We start from the raw sequence: 21,369 nt of genomic DNA, 5'->3' as shown, positions 1-21,369 counted from the left end.
GCACCCTAGACCTACTCAGGCACTTGTTTTTGAATTTAAATGTATAATCTTGGCCTCTAATTTTTAGTGAAGAAAACTGTTATTCGTAAGATCTCCCCACCCCACTCCCTTGGGTAGTGGCATAGGGAGCTGCAGGGGCAACGTGCAGCCCTCCAAGGCCCAAGGATGGGCCTGCGCAGCTCTTGGGGTGACTCCTCCCGACAGGTGGGACGGCTGCCCTCGAGGGCTGAGTCCTGAGGAAAACAGTCATCCCCACAACGACCTGCTCTTCTGTTGAATTCCTCAAACTAGTTCCTCCCACAGAGCCCCCTCCCTTTGAAGGCATATGGGGGGCAACAATGAGAGGGAAGCCCCCCCTTTTTAAGAGTGGCTCCCCATTTTTGCAATTCCCGTTCAGAAAAGCTCACCTGGAATAGAGATTTCTCTCTTGCTAAGAGACAGGCAAAGATCTCGCTATTTTTCAAGGCTGTCATATTTTGAGTTGCAATTGTTTTAATCATCCAGCAAACAATAATGTTTCCTTTGTTTGCAGAGCTTGGAAAACCTACATTTTTGGACTTTCTCAGGCAGGGGGAAGTCAAGGTTCAAGCTCTGCCTTACAGACATTGAATTTGGTCTATAGGTCTCAGTTGCTGAAGGCGGCAGGAAAAGAGGAAGGCCAAACAGGAGAGAGGGATTGACTGCATAGAGGAAGCTCCAGCTTTGCGTTTCCAAGGGCTGGGCAGGACTGTTAAAGACAAGACATTTTGGAAGTCCCTCATTCATAGGGTGACCACAAGCCAGAGGTGACATGACCACACATAACATTTTTTGGTGTTCAAATGAACGTGTTAATAATCCAGAGTCCTGTCAAGGGAGGGACTGCAGAACTTGCTATGGCTAACTGGCATGGTGCTGGACCCTTGTGAGTCGCATGACAGGCCATGCACCAGGGCCCTCATCAATTGGATACAGTGAGTTCTGTAATCACCTCCATACATAGCCACAGGATTCTGGCCTCTCTATCCAGAGAGAGCACTTTGGTCATAGGTGGAAAATTACTCCGTGTGATACTGAAGCACCTTTCCAGCAGCAATCAGTGAGGCCCGGCTTGATGTCAAGGGCTGGGATTTTACATTGTTTTGTCTGTTTGTATTGGGACCTAAGGCTTAGCAATGCTTCTCAGAACACACTCGCACCCAGTTGCACAGCTGGCTCCTTCCCAGAGCGGCAAAGTCAAACCCACATTTCTTGGGCATACCCGTGCCAAGAAAGAGGACCTCATAGCGCCCATCCACGGCATCCACCAGGTCAACAGCCAGTGTGGTGAAGCTGTAGGGTACATTGGTCCTCACCAGCAGGGGGCGGCGTTGCAGTGGATAAACAGCATTGTACATCAATGGGTGGGCGCGGACAAAGGACACCAGGTCATCCGAAAACTCCCGCGTGGAACGAAGCCCTGGGGTGAAAGTCCCTCCCGGGCACTAAAAGAGAAAGGCAAGCTGTAGAGATAGAGTAGGAGAGAGAGAGAGAGAGACTCTACTACATAGACGGTTACTTTTAACAAGTTAAACTTTCTTACTGTAGCAGCTCCGTGAGACCAACAAGTAGTTAGTTATCATTATGGTTCTTTTTTTTAAAAGTAACTTTATTTCCCCACTTCTCAGAAGTAATTGAAGGAGTAACATTAAAATTATAGCTGAATGCTACACGTTGCAGGCCAGCAGTACCAAATACGCTCTTCTCTCATCACGTCATCATCTGCAATATTGTGTATGAGATTATGGCACCTGAAGCCAGTTACATTCCTTCTCCACCATCCATGAGGTTGCACTTCTCTAATATAACTTGTAAAGATTATAGTTACACTAAAAAGATGTGATATCACTCCTCATTACATTGCAGTTATAACGTACTATAGTTATCCTTTTCTTACTAGAACAATGTTTTCCTTACCAGAAAAAGTAAAGAGTATATTACAATAGAATATTGATTTGTAACAAGTTACATCCAGACTCAGGGAGCTGGGGTGGGGGAAGGAATTAAGAGTAGTTTTTTTATGCTTATCTGCTTGAACCGGAGTGCAAAGGGGATGCACCGCTAATTGTACATAAGGAAGTATTATTCAGGAGTCGAGGGCAACAGAATGAACACATGGAATCAGGAAATGAACTCTGGGCATAAGGCCAACCGGGACATCAGGGGAACGGGAGGTCTTGATGACTCACAGCTCCAGGGCGAGGGTAAGGCACGCGTCCGGTGTACGGGCCCCACTGGTAGTTGTGCCCCTCTTTGTGGGCAAAGGGCCCATTGAAGACTGTGCGTATGTCGGCCATGGAGTAAACACAGACGGCTGAACCGCGGAAGACTGACCTTGGGGAAGGAAGAGAGGTGGAGACACAAGAGGAAGGGGTGCTTAATTGTGCAGCTGGTTGCCCAGGCCAAGCCTTGCAACCCAAAGAGTCGCTTGGTGCTCACTCACCCCAAGGTGGAAAAAACTCCATAAACCAATGGATGCTTCTCATCCTGAGTCGGCAGTAAGAGAACATCACCTGGTGGGGCGGGGGAGAGAACAAAGAAGGTGAGTGTCTTGTGAGAGGCATTGCACCTATAGCTAACCTCAAAGCACGCTCTTGCCTCAGCTGCCTTCTCCCCACTCCTAGGTGCTTCAGTGTTGTGCTTACTTGAAGGGGACAATCACGGAGAACAACCACGGCAATACTTTGGTTTCTTTACAGAAACCCAACCCAATGGCCAGATGCAAAACTATCACCCACTGAAATGGTCATAGACATGCTTTGGGCAGACTCTCACAGGGGCTGAGTGAAAGTCAGTTCTTGGAATTACAGCTCTCCCAGAAACAGCACCACCACCAGCAGCAGCAGCAGCACAGTGCCTCTGCTTGGAGGAATTCTAGGCGCTGCTGCCTCAACCTGTTTTAGTGAGAGAACTCCATGCGGAGCTCATGAGGAAAGAACCCTGTCAGTTGGCCCTTCTCTGGTACATGTCTTCATTGGTCCCAGTGTTAAATAATTTGTGCTACAACTTCCTCTAAGGAAAAGAAGAAATAATAATAATTTTAAAAGACAACAGCATTGTGGTACCTTGAAGACAAACTATTATACTATTATATATGTAAGCTTTCGTGGGCTTTCTTAGCCCACTTTGTCAGACGTATTAAGGTGGAAAACAGGGATTACCATGAATGTTTTGCAGTCCAGCATGAATGTTTCCCACCTCACGTGTCTGGCAAAGTGGGGGGTGAGAAAGTCCACAAAAGCTCACATTAAAATATAATAGTTAGCTTTTAAGGTGCCGCAACACTTTTGTCTTAATTTTTTTCTTTTGTTTTAGATCGATAGGCTTTGCACAGATGGCTAAAACTCTTCTAAAACTTTCTCTGTCCAGACAGAGTTCTGTTTCTCTTTCCCCCCCCCCCCCAATCTTACTAAACCATGAGTTCCCCTCCAGCATTGAAACATCAACCCTCATCACCAGCCTCAGCCTCAAACATACTGTGGCCAGAGGCCGAGTGCAAGAAGGTCACCCACCCCTTTCTCATTCCCTGTTCAGGAGCAGAGCCCACTGGCAGCTCAGTAACACAGGCAAGCAGGAGAACATCCATTACATGCCTTCAGGGAACCAAACCAGTGTAGGACTGCCAGGGCAGGCCTAGTGGCTCCCTTCCCCACTTGCTCACATTGTCCAATGGATGAGCCTGCCCTGCTTCTCTGTCCATCACGAATGCAATCACTAACACCCCGTTTATTCTTGCTCTCCCAAACCAAGTCCCTCTACCAAAAAAGGATGCTCACGGAGTTCATCAAAGAAGGTCTCCACGCCATCATCTCCAAGCACAGAGCAAACCAGGCGAGCTTTGAGAAACGTTGTCCACTTGTTCACCAGCGAGCGCTGTCCCCCATCGTCATTCTGGGGGGGGGGGGAAGGGAAAGGAAAGATGCTCCTAACAGCCCCAAGCATCCACTGGATCCCCCACGCGCACACACACCCCGACAGAGCCATGCGTTCCTGCCTATATCCCCAGCATGTGGACGGGGAAGAGGAAACGTAATATTTAATGAGATCATTTGAGGGGTGATGGGGGGGAGGAGAGAAGATATTGCAAGGAAGTTTGAGCTGCAGGAAAAGAGCAGCAACAGAAAACAAACTGAGAACTGAGGAGCTCTGGGTTCAGTCCACAGACTTCCAGAGATCCCCAGTCAGCATGGTCCCTGTCTATGGCGGCTGGGGCGCTGGTGGTTCCAGACATTGTTTTCCCCCAAAAAAGGAACTTTCCCAACCCATTAACCGGAGATCCTTCAGGGCCTCCGACTCTAGCTTGGCAGCCAGTGGCAAGAGAAATAATTACAGCTGTTGCCCACACAAGAGACAAGCAGACACCCCTCAGAGGGAACCCCCCCAAAACCTCCACATCCTTCTCAGCCCCTGCTTCAAGCAAAAGACCTGTCCGGGTGTCAGCCCCAGTCCACGCACTGCTCACCAAGCAAACCCGTCCCACCCGAGCGAGCACAGCAGGCCCCACGGCACCCTCAAGGGCTTTCTCCCGGAAAAAGAAGTACAGTTTGTCATCGTTGTGGTCGGAGCTGTCGGGAATGATGTGGGCTTGGAGGAAAACAGGGTCTGGAGCAAGGGAGGAAAAGAGGATTTTACTGTCTTTGGCCATTAGGTGACGTCCGCAAACACTTCTAGCCAGCAGTGGGCGTGACCTCGTGGGCAGGTGATCCGCCACATACCCAGTTAAAAATACGAGATAATATCACCCTCAAGTGTGTCGTATTCATGCAGCCCCTCCCCCAGTCTATCCTTTGGAATAGTTATATGTTTTGATGCAGGAACTGGAGAAGAGGCAGAAGTGTAACATGAAATAAGCATGCCACCACCTATGAGTGTGGTTGCACTCAACTCAGATCACAGTAAGGCACCCATGTTTTCAACCCATTCTTTATATATGTGGGTCAGAAGCTTCCTCCTGGTTCTGCATTCCACCCATTTTGTTCCAATGTTCTGTCAGTCTGTCCCCTGTGTCCGTCCAACACTCTGCCTACTCTTTGTGCTCTCTACTTGTCCTCCCTTTCAGCGTTCTCTAGTTGATGCTCAAACTGCTACCATAAAGCCAGCGGGAATCATGTTGCTCCGTGCGCACAGCCGGGCGAGGCCCCATGGTACGGAACAGGGCGGCGTCAGTACCCATGAAATCCACATGCACTCCCGCATACAGTGTGTTATCTAAGGAGGGTGGGAAAAAGAAAGAACACACAGGATATCAATTGAACATAAACATGGACACACAGGTGTATATAGTTCCAATACCATTCTGAGGGACCAGGAGTTGTTAGTATGGAACACTTCTGGATTTTTTTATGGCTACTAGACCTCCAGTAGTACACAGTGGTATACAGTATGCTGCTGTATATAGGTAAGAACTCTCAATGTTACTTTTTAAAAAGGAATTTGTGCTCCTCATTGCTTCTCTGTATTCAGGTTATCATTATTACTGTTCCTATCACTCATGAATAAACTGAAGGATTCATGATTTGTTTTTTTCACACATTAACACATTCCATCAGTCAGGTCAGAAAAATACAAGGAAATACTCTCTGGTTCTCTCTAGTGGCCATGTCTGATATTGCAACTAAAAGTACAGAATATGTAAGAAAAAGTACAATGGATAAGATGGGCCATAACATTTTTAAACAGTCAAAATGTCTCCAAACATATCTTTAAAATAACATTTTAGGGGGGACTTTGGTGTTAACAGATGTTATTCATCACACCTAAAAATGGAACTTTGCAACTACTATATATATTGTTATTCAAAAAGCAACTGGCTAGTTCTAAGCTCTGATACAAGTTGCTGGATTCCGCTAGTAGCCAGGTGCTCTTGCCTACAAGACACGCTCGGACGCATCCCAGAAGCATCTGGTCAGCCACTGAAAGGACGGACCACAGAACAGTGACTCAGATTGGTCTGAGAACAGCAGCAGCAGCACCATGGTTTTTCTTGTGTTCTTCCATCTGAGACTGTCCAGAACTATTGCCCAGCCTCATCTATCCTCACCGTGAGCAGCTCTGCAGGGTGTAAGATAGAAGTCTCTTCAACTCAGCTATCCAAAACTTTTTACCCTGGAGATGTCAGCAGTGGAACACAGGACTTCTTCCATCCAAAGCATGTGATCTACAACTATAGTGGTGCCTCACTTGACGAGGATAATTCGTTCTGTTCAAATCGCTGTTAAGCGAAATTGTCGTCAAGCGAAAGTAAAAATCCCATTGAAATGCATTGAAAACCGTTTCAATGTGTTCCAATGGGAGAAATACCTGAGTGTGCAGTGAAAATCCTCCATAGGGGCAGCCATTTTCTGGTGTCTGTAATGTGAGGAATCCATCCTAAAGCACAGCGGGGAACCATTTTGCACAGCGGGCGGCCATTTTGAAACCCGGCGATCAGCTGTTTTTTATCGTCGTTAAGCAAAAAATCAGTTCCCGAAGCAGGGAACCAATCAACGTTAAGCGAAAAAAGCCCATTCAGTCAGCGTTTAAGCAACCGCAATAGCGATCGCAAAAAACTAATTGTCAAGCGATTTCCTCGTCTAATGAGGTAATCGTCAAGCGAGGCACCACTGTATGCTATGGCTCCTTGGTGTAATAAAGCAGCTGCTCCTCTTGCAACATCCTTATCAGCTGTTTGTTCCCCACCAATCAACTCCTTAGGGCTAATCAGCTCTTTTATCTTTTCACCTAATGCAGCTATACCTACTGAATATGAGAAGACCAGACAGACAACACAAGTTCACAGGGTCTCCAACTCCACGGGGCTGCATATGGCCACATATATCGTGAAAGGCAAGATGGGTCATGCCTACCTACAGTTTATTTTTAAGTCAGCCAAAACTTAAAACTTGGAAGCCGGTGAACACGGAACAGCTCAGGATGTGCAAAAGCACTGTACTTTATTGGTGAGAGGATGGTGGCATCCTGCCTGCACTTACACACAGCCACTTACTGACAAGGACGGCCATGCTGTGCTGCCGTGGGTCATAAGGGCACTTCCCCTTTCCTGGCTCCAGGGAACGAGGGACCATGCGGAAAAGGTATTCCTTTGAAGAAACAGGGAAACGGGGGGGGGGGGGAAGAGAGAGAGCATGAAGGCTAGAATGGAAACCGACCTTGAATTCAAGTCCCCTAAGTCCCGGCTGAAGTCAACACCTGGTATTGAGGAGACACAGAAGAGAGTTCCACCACCATTCTGCTTCTCGGCTTGCATATCTTCCCCCTTTTCTTTCCCCTTAGAATACCTTGCATCATACCAAATCCGGCTACTTGATACACCAAGCTCACTCTTGCCTACGTACAGTACTTTTCTACAGGTGGACAACATGTGCAGATCCAAAAGCCACAGATGCCTCTCCCTGTACCTTGGGAGAGCTCCCCCCCCTAAATAATCACCCCGTTTAAAAATTACTACATTTTAAATATGAATCCGGGTTTGTGAGGTCTAGTGGCAAAAAGTAAAATAAATGTGCAAGAGTGTGTGGGATTCTCAAAGGATGGCAAAATTTTCCCCCATGCTACCTGGAGGGCAAATGGGGACTTCCTGGGGGCAAATAACATTTCCCCCAAAACTTTTAAGATAACTGGGCTGTTGGAAGGAACGGCAAGCCATATTTGGGCCTCCAGGAGGCTGCGTGGAGTTCCTGGGCTGTACTGTATGTTGCCTAACTTGGTCTATACTGAGTGGCCACTAGAGGGCACAAAGGAGCAAGAGTGCTGCGGAGTTTCAAAGAGAGGCGTCTTTTCTAGTCCTGCCCTCCGATGTCTACCAGAGGACCCGAGAGGTTTAGCAAGCAAGAGATCTGCTCTGCCCTGGTTCTTCTCCTCCCAACGGAAATGGTCTTTGCTTACTTCAGAGCGCCAGCCACGATTGATGAGGGCGCAGACGGGATGGTAGGCCCCTGTTCCACAAGCGTAGAGGTGAGTGCGGTTCAGGGGCTCCATCAGCCGTATGTAGTTGAAACATTCACCCTAGAGAGGACAGAGGAAGAAGAGCATGAGCTGGCCGGCTTCCTTCGCTAAGGGAGAAACTGGTCTAACCCCTGCTTTCTCGTCCCAGACTCTCCTCCAAAGATCATACGGCAAGGCTCAAGCTCTAGTAGATGGGGGCCTCCTCAAGGGGGGGGGTTGATGTGCCCCATTAGCAACACAACAGCTGAAAGCCACATGTTCAGCCAGGTCACAGAATAGCAAAGGAAATACTGTGAAGGCAAGAACGGGTAGATAGATAAGTGTGCCTCCCTGAAGTGGCTCACATGAGGATGGCACACTTTTCTTTGCTCCCCTGTACAACAACAACAACAACAACAACAACAACAACAACAACAACAACAACAACAACAACAACAACAACAACAACAACAACCATGAGTTGGGTGAATCAAGGGCAAAATAGAACCACGGTGTTATTTGACAAATATCCACAGGAACCTAAGAGAGATGAGGCAAAGCAGCCTAGGGCTCAGAGGAGAGAATGGCAGAACAGATGACAACTACTCACCTGTTGACCTTTACCTGCCAAACGGCACTCGTTCTGGTGGTTTGGTAATGCAGGCCAATGGATCTGGGTGGGTGGGGAGGGTAGAGAGACAGAGAGAGACTGAAGATGACTTTGGGAGGCTAATATTCTTGCCCCCCCCCACCCCTTGATTTTCAGTCACTTTCCTTCAATCCTGTTGAAGCTTTGGCTAGAACCCAAGGATCCTTGGTAGCCCTCTCCTCTGCAACACCGATCCTATCCCATCCCATTTCTCTGCCCCATCCTACGACATCTGCCCACACTTTGGAGCAGACACGATGGACCTCCTGGGCCTCTCCGATCAGGTCTCTCCGTCAGGCTTACAATGAGTGGCTCCTTGTTGATATTGTGAAGATCCAAGGCCACCAGGAAATCCCGTGCCCCTAAGTAGAGCCGCTCCTGGTCTTGGTCCACCAAAAGGATGCGATAATCACTTGTGTTGAAGGTGAAACTGAAGGGACGGGCAGTGCGAGTCTCCAGAAGTTCTGGGGAGAAGAGGAGTATCCTTTGAGCCATGGGCTGTTTCCACAAGCCTTTGCTTCCAAGCCCTGCCCAGTCCCTGTTCGGGTGGCCCCTTAGCCATCCATCACCCACGACAGAAAAGATGAACACCCACAAATGCACATACAATTGTCACATGCTAATGAAGGCAAAATTTTTGAGTTGTTATAATTTATTCAAATATGCAACACATCTGACCCAAGAATATATGCCGCTATAAAAGGCAAAGCTGTGATAAGGTTACCCATGTGCCTGCTTAGTCTGTTAACCAGGGACTGTCTGGGGATGAGCAGACAAGTGGTCTGTATGTTGGACTAGACCACTTGTCAATTAAAAGGGCGCCTTTAAACAGAAGATCTGTCCCTTGCAGGGTAGGACACATGGCTACCCGGTTGCTGATTGGCGGCGGCTCCCCAAATGGAGGACAAGAGTCCTCCTTCTTCCATGAGGGCTTGGGGTAAAGGTTCTTTTTAAAGAACTACAAGCCCTTGATTCCTCTACTCAGCAGCGGCCACTGAACCTGCTATCTGGGGGGATTCTGGGGGTTGTCAGAAGCGTTTGTTTTTCTACCCTCCTCGCCTTCTCTCCTCGTGCACCAAAAGGGCAGCAGCTGGAGCCTACGTTAATCCATGTAATGGCTGGCCTGGCCTGGGCCTGGTCCAGCCCGGGGTTGGTCTGGGCTGAGCTCAAGGGGTATTTTGGTCTCATGAAGTGGCTCAAGGCAGAGAGAGCTGACGTGGGCGCTGGGGGGGGACTGCGCTCCGCGGCTGGTACAGCAAAGAGCCTAAATCCCCCAGCAATCCCCTTAGCCGCATTCCATGGGCGAAGATCAGAGAGTGGCGTGGGGAGCTTCCCACCTGCGGCGACCTTGGGGAGATGGCCAGAGGACATCTCCGACAGCCCAGTCACCCTCCAGAGCCAAGTCTGGGCAAGAATTCAGAGAACATGGGCTGAAATTGGCCCTAATCCCTCTGGACAAGTGGGCTAAAGCCTAGAAGAAGAGCAGATTTCCGGGGAGCTCAAAGAAAGACAGGTGGGGGCGGGGGTGGGGGTGGGGAAGAAAATAGGTCTAGCTGGATCAGGAATCAAGTTCCAATTTTCTCTAATTTCTTTTTTGAAAGGTAAATCAGAGAAAAGCAGCAAAGGATCCCTAGCTAGCAGGCCTCTTTCCCTTCCTGACTTTGGAAAGCTGGGGGCAGGATCCAGGAAACCTGATGGCATTCTCCAAGCATTAACACATGGCAGGTGGAAGACTGTCATCCTTTCTCTCCCCCTCCTCCGCTGGCCCCCACAATAAATGTCATGCAGCCCCCATGGCAAGATGCCCAGCGATAGGATGTTGTTAGGCACACCACCCAGATCTGACATACAATGCCCATTATATAACACTGGTAGTATATCAAGGAGCGGTGCTAACCTTTCCGGAACCTGTACATAAGCAAGCAATATGGGATTATGAGGCATTATAAACAATGACAGAAAAGGTATTAAAAGCAGAACATCCAGAAAGCCTCTTTCTTCCTCAGGAGACACCAACTGGATTAAATACTGGTATCAGACTATAACTCTGGGAGGTACTGTAGAAGGCTAAAAGTAACTTCTCCAGGCCTGCTTTTTCCCTTCTTCCTATTGATCACCAGTGGAGTATGCACAGTGAAAATCCTCTTGTCACTAGGGTAACAGGTAAAGAGGGTGAAATTGCCCTAGACGATTGCTATGGAAATAAAGGTGATGCCAACGCTACTACCAGTGGTCTTTAGACCCAGTGAGTCCCTAAGGACTGCTTGTTGTCTTTGAGCAACCAGTTCACCCATGACGTTTCCACTGGATAAATTTGGAATCTCCCTGGGCCAAATTTGGCAGTTTTGTTGCTGGTCAAACAAGGAGATAGTTGCTAAGCAGTACAAATGAGAAAGAAAGCGAACAACTTCGCGTTATGAAAAACCTTCACCATCCTGCTTCCCTGGCCCTTAGATGGATGGATGATGGAGTGTTTTCAGGGTGGTTTTTTTTTTAGGGGGGTGGGGGGTCTGTTGCAGCAAAAGGACTCCTTAAGGTCTAGTGTCGCTTAAAAGACTAACTTCTTGGGCTGAAACTTTTTTGGACTGCAGACACACGGCTGAATCAGATGAAGTGGACTTTTGTCATCAAAAGCACACACCAAACAAATTCCTGTCAGTCTTTAAGATGACAGGAGACCTTCTCTGGATGTTTTGCACAAGGCCACGGCAAGACAGGAAAGGCCACCAAACTCCTTGTTATCTTTGCATACACATTGAGAAAGATCATGGCAAAAAAAACACACACCAAAACAAAACAAGGAACAAGAAAATCACCCACCCATTCTCTGCACACTGCATTAATGCAAATCACACTTGGTCGACTGTTTTAGGGTTTTGAGAAACCACGTCCATTTCAGATGCCTACCACACAGATAATTTATTTAAACTTTCATCCTCCATTAGAACTGGTATCTGCTTTAACGAGTAGGAAGTTTAACTGATCTTGGCCATATCTATCATACATGAGCCTCTGAGGTTGAACAATAGAAGCAATGGAAGACTGTGGTGGATTTCACTGCAGCTGTAAATCTGGTTCTTACTCTCTTTTTGCTGTTAGGAAGTTGCCTAGGGGCATCCTGGCTTCATACCACCCTCTTGCACAAATTCAAATCAAAAGCTCTCTCTCAACCTGGGAGAGCGAGATCTTAAAAAGAGTCTACCTTTCCGTCTTACATGGAAGCTGGGAAGGCAGATGGACAGTTAGAAGGACTGGTTAAATTCCGTATACTCCTATTTCCCATACTCTGCAGAGCAATACAAATAGTTTGGAACACTACTTTTAAAAGTAATTAGTTGAAGTTGCTTAAGGGCCAAGGGTAAACTTTCAAAACTTAGGTAGAGTTATGGCTGTAATCATCAAGAGACAAACACTCGACTTTCTCATTTCTCAAAAACAACTAAAAGAGTAGCTCTTATATGACTTTTAAAAAAAAAATCAGAATGCTACCAACGGTTAGTCTCTACTAAACTCTTATCTTTTTCTATTATCCATCTTTTCATGTCCTCAATACCCACAACAGGACACTAGATAGCATCAAAAGATGCAGCACAAGCCAGTGATATCCCTCCTCCATCATATAATAATAATTATTTGCTATCAAGTGTGTTCTGACTAATGGTGACCCTTCTCAGTAGAGAGTATTCAGAAGTAGTTTACCATAGCTTTTGTTCTGTGGTCACTCTGGAACTGTGCAATTTACCCAAGGCTACACAGGCTGGCTTTTCTCCCTGGATGCAGAGTCAGGAACTGAACTCCTTACCTAATTCACTGAGCTATCCAGCCAGCCTTCCATACCCCGGACTACAACAGTAAATAAAAGATACAGCTATGCCATCAAAAGCATGAAATGATTGCTCATCGAGTTAGAATTGTAACATGACAGACTTAGAATACTTAGACTTTGGTTACTAGAGAAAAGAATTAATTGCAAAACTTTTTATCTGTGAGTATATAAGTTCTGTATCTAAACAACAAGAACATAAACAGCCACATCCCATCAACTCAAATTCCAACCTACGGTTAGCCTCCTAAGGTTTTTAGGTACAAAGTATACAGCAAGAGATTACTGATCCCTCCTCCTGGTGGGGTGCCAGAGCCATGCAGATTCCCCCAAGCCAGAACAGATTGGCCGCTTGCCTGGGAGGCACAAGGAGGCTTTGAACTCCCGGGCCCCCTTCAGGTGCTCCAACCCTCCAACAGCTCCTATGATAGACACATCCTATGGTTAGCCTCCGAATAGAGTAGACACATTGAACTACTGAGATTTATGTAAGTGTTGACTTAAAGAGACCCATTCATTCACTGTGCCTATTCTAACTGGGTCTACCATCTGGGTTTTGCCCATTGCTTTTTCATTAACTGTACAGAGAGAATCCCTGGGCAGTGTAACTTCCAGTCCTCCACGTATTGATTAACTACTATCATCAGGTGCCTGCACTCGGTCAGATGGGCTAGGACTGACCAAAGACTGGCCTAACAGGAGGCCCACAGGTTCCTAATCCCCGATGCTGGGCGTCCGTGTTCCCAAAGTGCTTCATGGGCATCATCTACTTGCAACAGCCTGGTTGGATGGGTACTTCAGAGGTATTAACGTTCTGTACTGCAATTAGCCCCGATGGCCTGTCCGTAGCATTTTGGCTACCTGGGGCTGGAGGGTGAGCTTGGTTGGCTTTTCCAAGGCCACCTGATTCAGTCCAGGGGCTTCTTTATCCCAGGCTCATTTCCCTTGTTGATTAAATGAACCAGCTGTAGCGGGTATAAGAACACTCTGTGCAGCTTTGGAACACGGTGGGAACACCATCTGGACAAAACAAAATTTGTGATCTTCCTGAACACCAGACCTTGGAAATGCTACTTCTTGGGGACCACAATTCCCAGAATTCCTCAGTTAGCTTGGCCAAGTTACATACCAGGAGTCATGCTGCCTGTGGGATTCTGGGAACTGTGGTCCAAAAAAAAAAGGTCACTTCCCCAAGCTGTGCCAAACACAAGCCCCACATTAGGTAGCAGTGCAACTGCCCACCCCTTTGGCCAAACCCACGGTGCAGACAACATTGTAATAAGCAAGAGATCTCTGTGCATAAATGCCACTGTCCAGCCTCTTCCCCCCCCCCATTACCCACACTGTTCTCAAATATTAATGCCCAGGTTAAACCATAAACCCACCCCGCTGGCACGGATGATGAGCTGGTCAAACTCCACAGCAAATATCCCTTTCCGTTGAACAGTGACCTGATCCAGAATGTCTATACCCTCGAGATGCATCTGCCTCTCAGATGCAGTTCTGTGGTGTGTAAACACAAACAACACACATGTGCCTGCATGTCTGCACACACATGCACGCACACACGACCGTTCAGATCGGAGTGATGTCCGGAGCTTTGCCTTTTATAGCCAAGCTATTGCTGCCTAAAGGAATGAATTGTCGTTTGGCCAAAGACCTCTCCTTCTGCCCCTCTCTCCCTCTCCCTCTCCCTCCCTCCCGCATGCACACACTTCAAGGGCCAGTCCCAGTCCCTTTAGGAAAGCACGAGGAAGCCCCTGCAAGGAGTGCCATGGAGGAAAGGTGCCTCTGGGGAGGTCCCGTAGCATGCAAACCCTAGAAATTAAACCAGCCCCTCTCTGTCCCCAGGGCGTTCTCTCTCTCTCTCTCTTTCTCCTTCTCCCCCTTCCCCACAATGTGCTTTGGAAAGGGGAATCTATCTAAAGTGTACTCCAGCCCCTTCTCTGAATGGCATGCTGGGTATTTTAAGCCCTTCTGGGAAATCCTTTCCCCTGTGGCTGGCAAGTAACCAGATCCTGGAATCCCCGAGAACAGAGAGTGTAGGGGGAACCCACCAAGGTCACAGGAGTTATATTGGGGTGGGGTGGGGGAGGGAGGCTGGAGAAGAGAGAAAGGAAGCAGAGGCCCCCAACTGTCTCTGCTTGGCTAAAAGCGGCCATCAACGCACACCACGCACGCACTCCCTACCTGTAGGCACAAAGGCCTGTTCGGCAGCAAGTCCACTCTTCCTACTCCAAATGCATAGTTGAATGTAGGAGCAGGACTTCAATATGGAAGAGCTCCTAAATGTGCATAGTTTTAACATGAAACTTCTCAGCCACCAACGAGTGCCGACTTTTGGAAAAATGTCTAGTTTGCCTGAACACCTCTGTCTGAATGGCCTTCCTCGGCATACACAGTTGACCGTGGCTGCTCAGAAAGCCACTTGGGAATTTGACACTACCTGTGGCCATTTCCTACACTTGAGCTCCCACAAGCCCGCCACGCTGGCAGAGGATCCCCAAAGGCTGCAACTCAAAACACTAACCCTTCCAGTGTCTGATCTGCACTGCTTCTCCCCTTGCTGATTTGGGGAAAGGGAGTTATTTCTCACAAGGCATAAGCACCTGCCAACATAATGCTCCACAAGTATCTTTCTTAGCCTATGGAACCTGTTGCTCCAGGACAGTGGCAATAACAGCAAGTGGTGGACCCCCCGCCTTCTTCAGCTGCCCCACGTCAGGGTGCAGCAGTGGGGAAAAGACACTTTAGGTAGGCTTTCATTATGAATCTCCCTGAGGATTTGGTTGGACCCTGACTGATGCTCAAAACCAGACCTTTGGTCTGACGCAAAGTACGTCTTCTGCTGTGAATAACAGACCTTATGTGCTATCCTGGAAAGGTTGATCACACAGGAAAATATGCCTCACATGTGCACCCATGCATGTGCGCACACACACAGGGCTCCTATATTTCTTTAATAACTGCATCCCATCAAGTCGATTCTGATTTATGAAGACCCATTCTAAAGTTTTCCAGGAAGAGAGTACTCAGAAGTGGTTTCCTATTCTCTTCTTCTTTGGGGGGGGGGGGTTCCCTGGGACCGTGCAGCTTGCCCAAAGGCCACACAGGCTGGCCCTTCTCCCAGGAGGCACAGCGGAGAACTGAACCCCCAACTTCTGGCTCGGCACCCAGATACCTCAACCCCTGGGCTATCCACCCAGCTCACACTCCCTTACAGACAGATAGAAATATAAATATATATCTCACATTTGCTCCTAATATCTCATGTTAGCAGCATACATGGCAGCTATCCCACTGCATTCTCACAACCACCTTGTGAAGTCTATTAGACTGTGAGGTAGGGACTGGCTTAGCAACACCCATCACTTTTTTGAGCTAATAAAAGCAATGCTCTGTCTTAATAACTGTACTCCACTGCTACTGTGCCGTCCTGTATTTCTGCAGGGGGCTGCCTCTGCTCTCATCCGCCATGGAAGCAAAGATGCCACAAGCACCAGGGAAGTAGCCACAGTTTTTTCATGGTGCTGCTGCTTACTCTCATCACCTGACCACAACTTGACCAACATACAGACTCTCTATTTTCCTCTGTTTTTTTCATGCCTTTATATTTCAGGCTACACCTCCGTACCATCTGGGATGTAAGCATTTTCCCATGGCATACCAATAAATAAATAAATATATACATTTGCAATAAACCAATGGGTTCCCAACCTTGGGTCCCCAGATGTTCTTGGACTAAAACTCCCAGCAGCCTTCGTCACTCGCTGTGCTGGCCAGGGTTTCTGGGAGCTGTCGTTCAAGAACATCTGGGCACCCAAGGTTGGGAACCACTGGTCTAAGCAAAAAGAAAACAAACAAATAAATAAATGGACACAAACAAAGGGGTTGGACTAGGTGAGCCTTTCGATCCTTTCCCACCCTATGATTCTGTGAGTACACAACACTGACCGATTATTTTCAGGGCTCTCCACCTGGTTTCTCCTTTAATGTTCACAATTATAAGAGAAAGCAAAAAGGGTTGCCCTGGAAATAATCACAATGATATGAAGCACAAACATGATGTGTAAAGAATAAACTCCCTCTTTCTCTCTCCCCAATCCGACCCCCTCCTGCCCATGATAATTTTGTACTACTAGTAAGGCTGCAATGTTGTCAATTAACCAGACTGATCAGTTAGAAATCTTGGTTGATAAAAGAAACCTGTAGATAATCAGGCTGCACTTTGAATTGTTAATTGCTTGTAATATAAAAACACACATGATTATTTTCAAAGGTATTCATTCATACAGAAGAGAATAACTTATTTTTACATGGTGCCAGCGCTAACACATCTGTATTCATATTTTTTTAAAAGACCCAAACAAAACAGATTTTTTTTTTTGCTTCAAAACCGTTGTCTTATTCATATGCTGTCTGAAGCATATCTAATCAGCTAAGTTAAAACTCAAACAATTCTCCAACTTTCTTTCATCAAGCAGGGAGCTAATTGCTATATTTTTCTAATATTTGTTTGGCTTCGCTTTGTTTTGCTTCCAGTGTTAGCCCGCTGCTCTGAGACACCATAGCTAGGCTGTCCCGTCAGCTGCAGGGGCTGGGAGGGTCTATAACTCGAAACGTCGAATAAAAATAAAACACACGTTTTGCAAACCGAACGGGGGTCTCTTTGCTACCGAATGAAAGAAACCCTTCTTCCATCCCAGGTTCTATGCCAGCTGGGGGATTCTGGGAGATGTAGTCCAAAAAGTATTGTTTTCCAACTCCGCCGTGACCGGATCCCATCCGGGGACACTCTCTGACCCACAAGCACTGCCCATCTGGAGGCTGGGCAGCCATCGCCCGCCCCAGCTGTCCTTTCCGACCCTTCTCTGAGCTTCCCCTTACCTTTGTAGGTTAGGTAGACACGGGGCGCACCGGTGAGGCTGCTGTGGCCCGGACAGCAGCGGAAGAGCAGCGCCAGCAGGAACAGGGGAAGCCTGGGCACCATGGTAGGGGGCGTCCTGCAGGCACCTGTCGGAAGAGAAGACGGGAGTGAATCCTGGCCCCTTCGATGGCCAGAGGGGCACGTCTGGAAGCTATACACGCATCGGGGGTTACTTCGCGTCTGCAGGGAAGGGCAGGCGGGTGGGAAGAGGCCTAGAGGGCGCTGTTTTGGAGTAACGGAGATCAAAGCTTCCTGCCTCGTCCATCCTTCCCGGGCACCGATCCAAGCAGTTGTAACCCGAGTGGCGGCAGCGGCTGATGGGCACTTCAAAGGCTTGGTCTGCCTCTGCCAGCTTCTGCTAGACTCTCTCCTCCCAACACACACACACACACACACAGACACACAGAGGCCACCCCTTCCTATAGGCCAGCGGCACTTTGAAGCTGGGGTGCAGAGAATGGGAGTCCCCAGCTGGGTCTTCCTCTTTTCTCCCCCCCCCCCAAAACTCGCCACCAAGAAAACCTACCTCGCCGGACTCCCGTCTGTCCTGGGAGTAAGAGGGGTGGGGTGGGGGACCCCCGCCACTGCCTTGAAAAGAGCGCCCCCTGCTGGAGCTCGGGCGTAGCCTTAAGTCAGTGGGGAGGGTGCTTTCATCTTGGGACGGCCCCTTTCATTCTGAAGAGGGCACCGAGGTTTGAGCTGCCATTCTGGACGCAGGCTTGGGTTTGGCTGGTGGCCTCCTGGCGCCATCACTCTCCGAACAAGGGGGGGGGGGCAGGAACGGCAGAAATCCCTCCCCGCGCCCCAGCCGGGCTATAATCTTCCCCATGCCACAGAACAGGTGCCAGGGGACAATGCCAACAGCAGTTCCGTCTCGGGGGCTGCGGGGAGGCCCTCCTGCCTCCCCAATGCACCACCAGCACAGCTCAAGACTCGTGCCAACAGGGCCTGGGGCTTGGGCCTGCCTGCCAGTCCACCCCTCCCTCTCCGGGGTGTGTGTGTGTGTCTGTGTCGTGCGAGTGTGTGTGTGTGTAAGCGCTCTGCTCTGCCCTGTCCCTTCCCCGGCTCAGGCAACGTGCTGTAACCTGCCGCTCCCATACCTGAACCAGGTGCAGCTGCAGAAGCACTGCATGCTGGGACCTGGAGTCCCGAATGGCCCCAGGTGCCAACGGCGTCAACTTTCCTCCCTTCACACATACACACACACACAAACACACATCCTGCGCCCATTTTTTCATGGGTTCTGCCACACCGTTTCCTCTCTCTTTAACCCCCCCCAGCTCCGAGAGCCCCAGCCCCACAGGTGAACCCCAGTTTGAAGCTTTTCCTTGCCTGCCTCCTTCCCCCCCCACACACACACACACATACACACGTTGCACAAGGCTTGTGCCGCCCGAGGCACTCCGAGCGTCCTTTCTCTCTCGGCTCGGGGCAACCCGCGTTCGCTTCACGGAAGCCAAACCCGACCCCCCCTCAAGGCGCCGGGCACCCTCCTCGCCTCTGCGTCGGAAGTGGCGCGGGTTCCCTCGGGCCAAAAGCGGCGCTCCTCCGCTCGCTTTCCCGAAGAGTGGGGGGGGGGGGAACCACACACACACACACACACACACACACCAGGGCGGGAGAGTCCCTGGGCACCTTAAAAGGCGGGCCCGGCTTGCCCGGCGCTCGCTTCGTGGCCCGCCAGCCACACGGCCGCTGCCGCCGAGGGAAAACTTGGGCTAAAAGCCCTTGAGGTGCCAACAGGGCTCGGCGGGACTTCCTTTGACGGAGACTGAGGAACGGCTAACCCGTCGTCGTGGGGTGTAGTGGGTAGAGGGATACCTAGACTAGGATCCCTGAGAGCTCTGGGTTCAAATTCTCCCTTGGGCCAAACGAAACTCGTTGAGGCGGCGGCGGCGCCGGCGGCAAAACGATGCATTAAATGTCTCACGTACCTTGAAAATCCCGACAAGGGCCTCCCTAAGTCGGAGGCGACTCGGCGGCGCTTAAACAGAGACCGAGCGCGGCAGCCCTCCTTCCCCTCTCCTCCGCCTTGACATTTTTTACCTGACAACGAAGTCCCTACAGAAATCGGGGGGGGGGGTAGGGGAGGTGGTGGTGGTGGGGGAAGGCGAGTTTCTTTCTAGGGAATCACCGATCGGGTCCGACTGCAATGTGGAGCAGAGTCGGCTTAAAGGGGAACCACCGACAGTTTTTTTGTTGGGGGGGGGGACTAAAAACTACCGAGGCTAGGAGTGACTTGGGGAGAGAAAAAGTTGCAAAGGGAGAGACCGCGAGGTTCACCGTCCGCGGGGGGGGGGGGGGAGGGAGAGGGAGGGAGGGAGGCTCGTAGGAGACATTGGGTGTAAGAAGATCTCAGGTATACGTGTGTCTTGAGGGGTGGTGGGGGTGGTGGATCGGATCCCAGAGGTCGCGAAAACAGCGGACGTCAGAGTTAGCTCCTTACTTACTTACCCCCGCCTGGATTCCCAGCGTCCAGATCACGGGCGGGCTCTCCTCCCAAAGTGGGCTTATGCCCAAGAGAAAAAGTTGCGGAGGGATGTTCTCGCAGAAGGACGAAGGGCGGCCAGGACAGAGGGACACATTGCCCTCCCCCACCGTCACACCACCAGAGGCCCTGGGTTTATAGCGGGAGTGACCTGGCCTGGAGGGGGGACGGACGGGCGGGCGGGGGGGGGGGAGGAAAAGCGAAACAAAACGGGGGAGCGCGGATGGAAGGAGCGAGCGCGGCGTTTAATCGGCTTGCGCGTTCCTTTTGCCTCTCGCTGTACCAGATAACCAGACCCTTCCCTCCCCCGAGACGGGCTGGGACAGCTTAACCCCTTCGCTGCCGCCGCCAGAAGCAGGGATCGGCTCTAAAACCTTCCAGGGGGTGCTCTTCTGGCCGCTTCCTTCCTAACAGGAGGGGATTCCGTGGATTACGGAAGGGAAGCCGGCAGACGGAGGATGACGGCTGGGAAAAGGAAGCCGCTCGCCAAGGCATCTCCTCTTCCCCTTATTTGTGATGGGTGAGAGAGGAGAGATCAGAGGTTGGTCATCTGGGTGGCAGCTCGCAGAAACGGAGCCGTGTTCTGACAGCCGCAGTCCAGAAAATTAACGTCTCCCAATTCTAGAATCGAAGGCTTGGCAGTATCTGTTGCTCATAAATACCTGCTCCCCGGAGCCTAAAATAAATCGGCTTTCCTACAGTTTCGGGACGCGAAGGAGAATGGAGGACAACTTGAGGGAGAGCGAAGTGTCCCGGCGGCCTCTCGATCCAGGCCGGCCAGGGAGGCTTGAGCAGGGGGACCGGGGGGGGGGGGGAAGAGATTCCTCTGGAGCGGTGTGCATCCGGCGCGCCGCACCTTTGGACTCTCCCCAGCATTCTTGGGCGGCACCTGTGGGGGGCCAGAGAAGGGAGAGGAAAGCTGGCAAGGAAGGAAGCCGGCGAAGGCGGGATGTCAGGAGCTGGTGGTGAAGCCCCGAGCGGATCCGGCTGGAAGGAGGAGAGGTGTGTGAGAGACACCTTGACAAGAGAGGCTGGCCATTTGTCTTCCCGCCGGCTGGCTTCCAATCCCTCCTCCGCTCGGATCCAGCTCTTTCCACCCCAGGTGCACCCCTCCGGTTTCATACCGATCGGGTCAAGTTGCTCGGAAAGGGTAAAGTCGTGGATAACAGTCCTCATGCGCGCAAACTGCCTGAGCTGGAAGCCAATCCATCTCATTTCATGACCCTTCCAGAACGGAGCCTCCAAGAGCAGTGGGGGCTTCCCAGGGCACAGCCTGGGGGCAGGAATCCAGCCCCCTCCCTGCTCAGCACAAAGGGCCATGCGGCAAGGCTGATTTGCCCCATGTCAGAGCAGGGGGGGGGGCATTTTACTTCTTGGGACTTCAGTTACAATCAGGGTGTTTGTTTTAGTAAAAAAAATGCTTCCAAATGTCTGGTCAAATTACCAACAAAAGAGAGAGTTCTCTCAAGCTCCACTGAATTATGTGAAATAGTATACATTCCTATCTAGGGTAAATAAAAGGTGTGAAATCTGTGGTGCTC

The 21,369-nt window shown here is 50.0% G+C and overlaps 1 protein-coding gene across 5 annotated transcripts in view; it reads right to left on the bottom strand.

The window, feature by feature from the left end:
• The window catches only part of LOC110078628 (semaphorin-3F), a 32,438-nt gene extending 11,797 nt beyond the window's left edge, over positions 1–20,641 (bottom strand). Inside the window, exons 1-12 of one of the 5 annotated variants that reach the window (XM_072991410.2) lie at positions 20,491–20,641; positions 17,301–17,426; positions 8,894–9,054; positions 8,552–8,614; positions 7,903–8,022; positions 7,004–7,097; positions 5,107–5,226; positions 4,481–4,620; positions 3,795–3,909; positions 2,462–2,531; positions 2,208–2,352; positions 1,241–1,463 (exon numbers count right to left, since the gene is read on the bottom strand). In XM_072991410.2, coding sequence (XP_072847511.2) covers positions 1,241–1,463; positions 2,208–2,352; positions 2,462–2,531; positions 3,795–3,909; positions 4,481–4,620; positions 5,107–5,226; positions 7,004–7,097; positions 7,903–8,022; positions 8,552–8,614; positions 8,894–9,054; positions 17,301–17,403 — 1,354 coding nt within the window. In that variant the 5' untranslated portion in view covers positions 17,404–17,426; positions 20,491–20,641. Of the gene's footprint in view, positions 1–1,240; positions 1,464–2,207; positions 2,353–2,461; positions 2,532–3,794; positions 3,910–4,480; positions 4,621–5,106; positions 5,227–7,003; positions 7,098–7,902; positions 8,023–8,551; positions 8,615–8,893; positions 9,055–17,300; positions 17,427–19,274; positions 19,386–19,794; positions 20,460–20,490 lie in introns of those variants that run through there. The other 4 variants (XM_072991408.2, XM_020792995.3, XM_020792994.3 and 1 more) reach the window with 4 other exon arrangements.
• Between the last annotated feature and the right edge of the window lie 728 nt (positions 20,642–21,369).

The sequence above is a fragment of the Pogona vitticeps genome, chromosome 2 (assembly GCF_051106095.1).
Source record: "Pogona vitticeps strain Pit_001003342236 chromosome 2, PviZW2.1, whole genome shotgun sequence".
Classification (NCBI taxonomy): Eukaryota; Metazoa; Chordata; class Lepidosauria; order Squamata; family Agamidae; genus Pogona; species Pogona vitticeps.
Note: the sequence above shows the minus strand (reverse complement) of the source record. Positions and strands in the feature narration are given on the sequence as shown.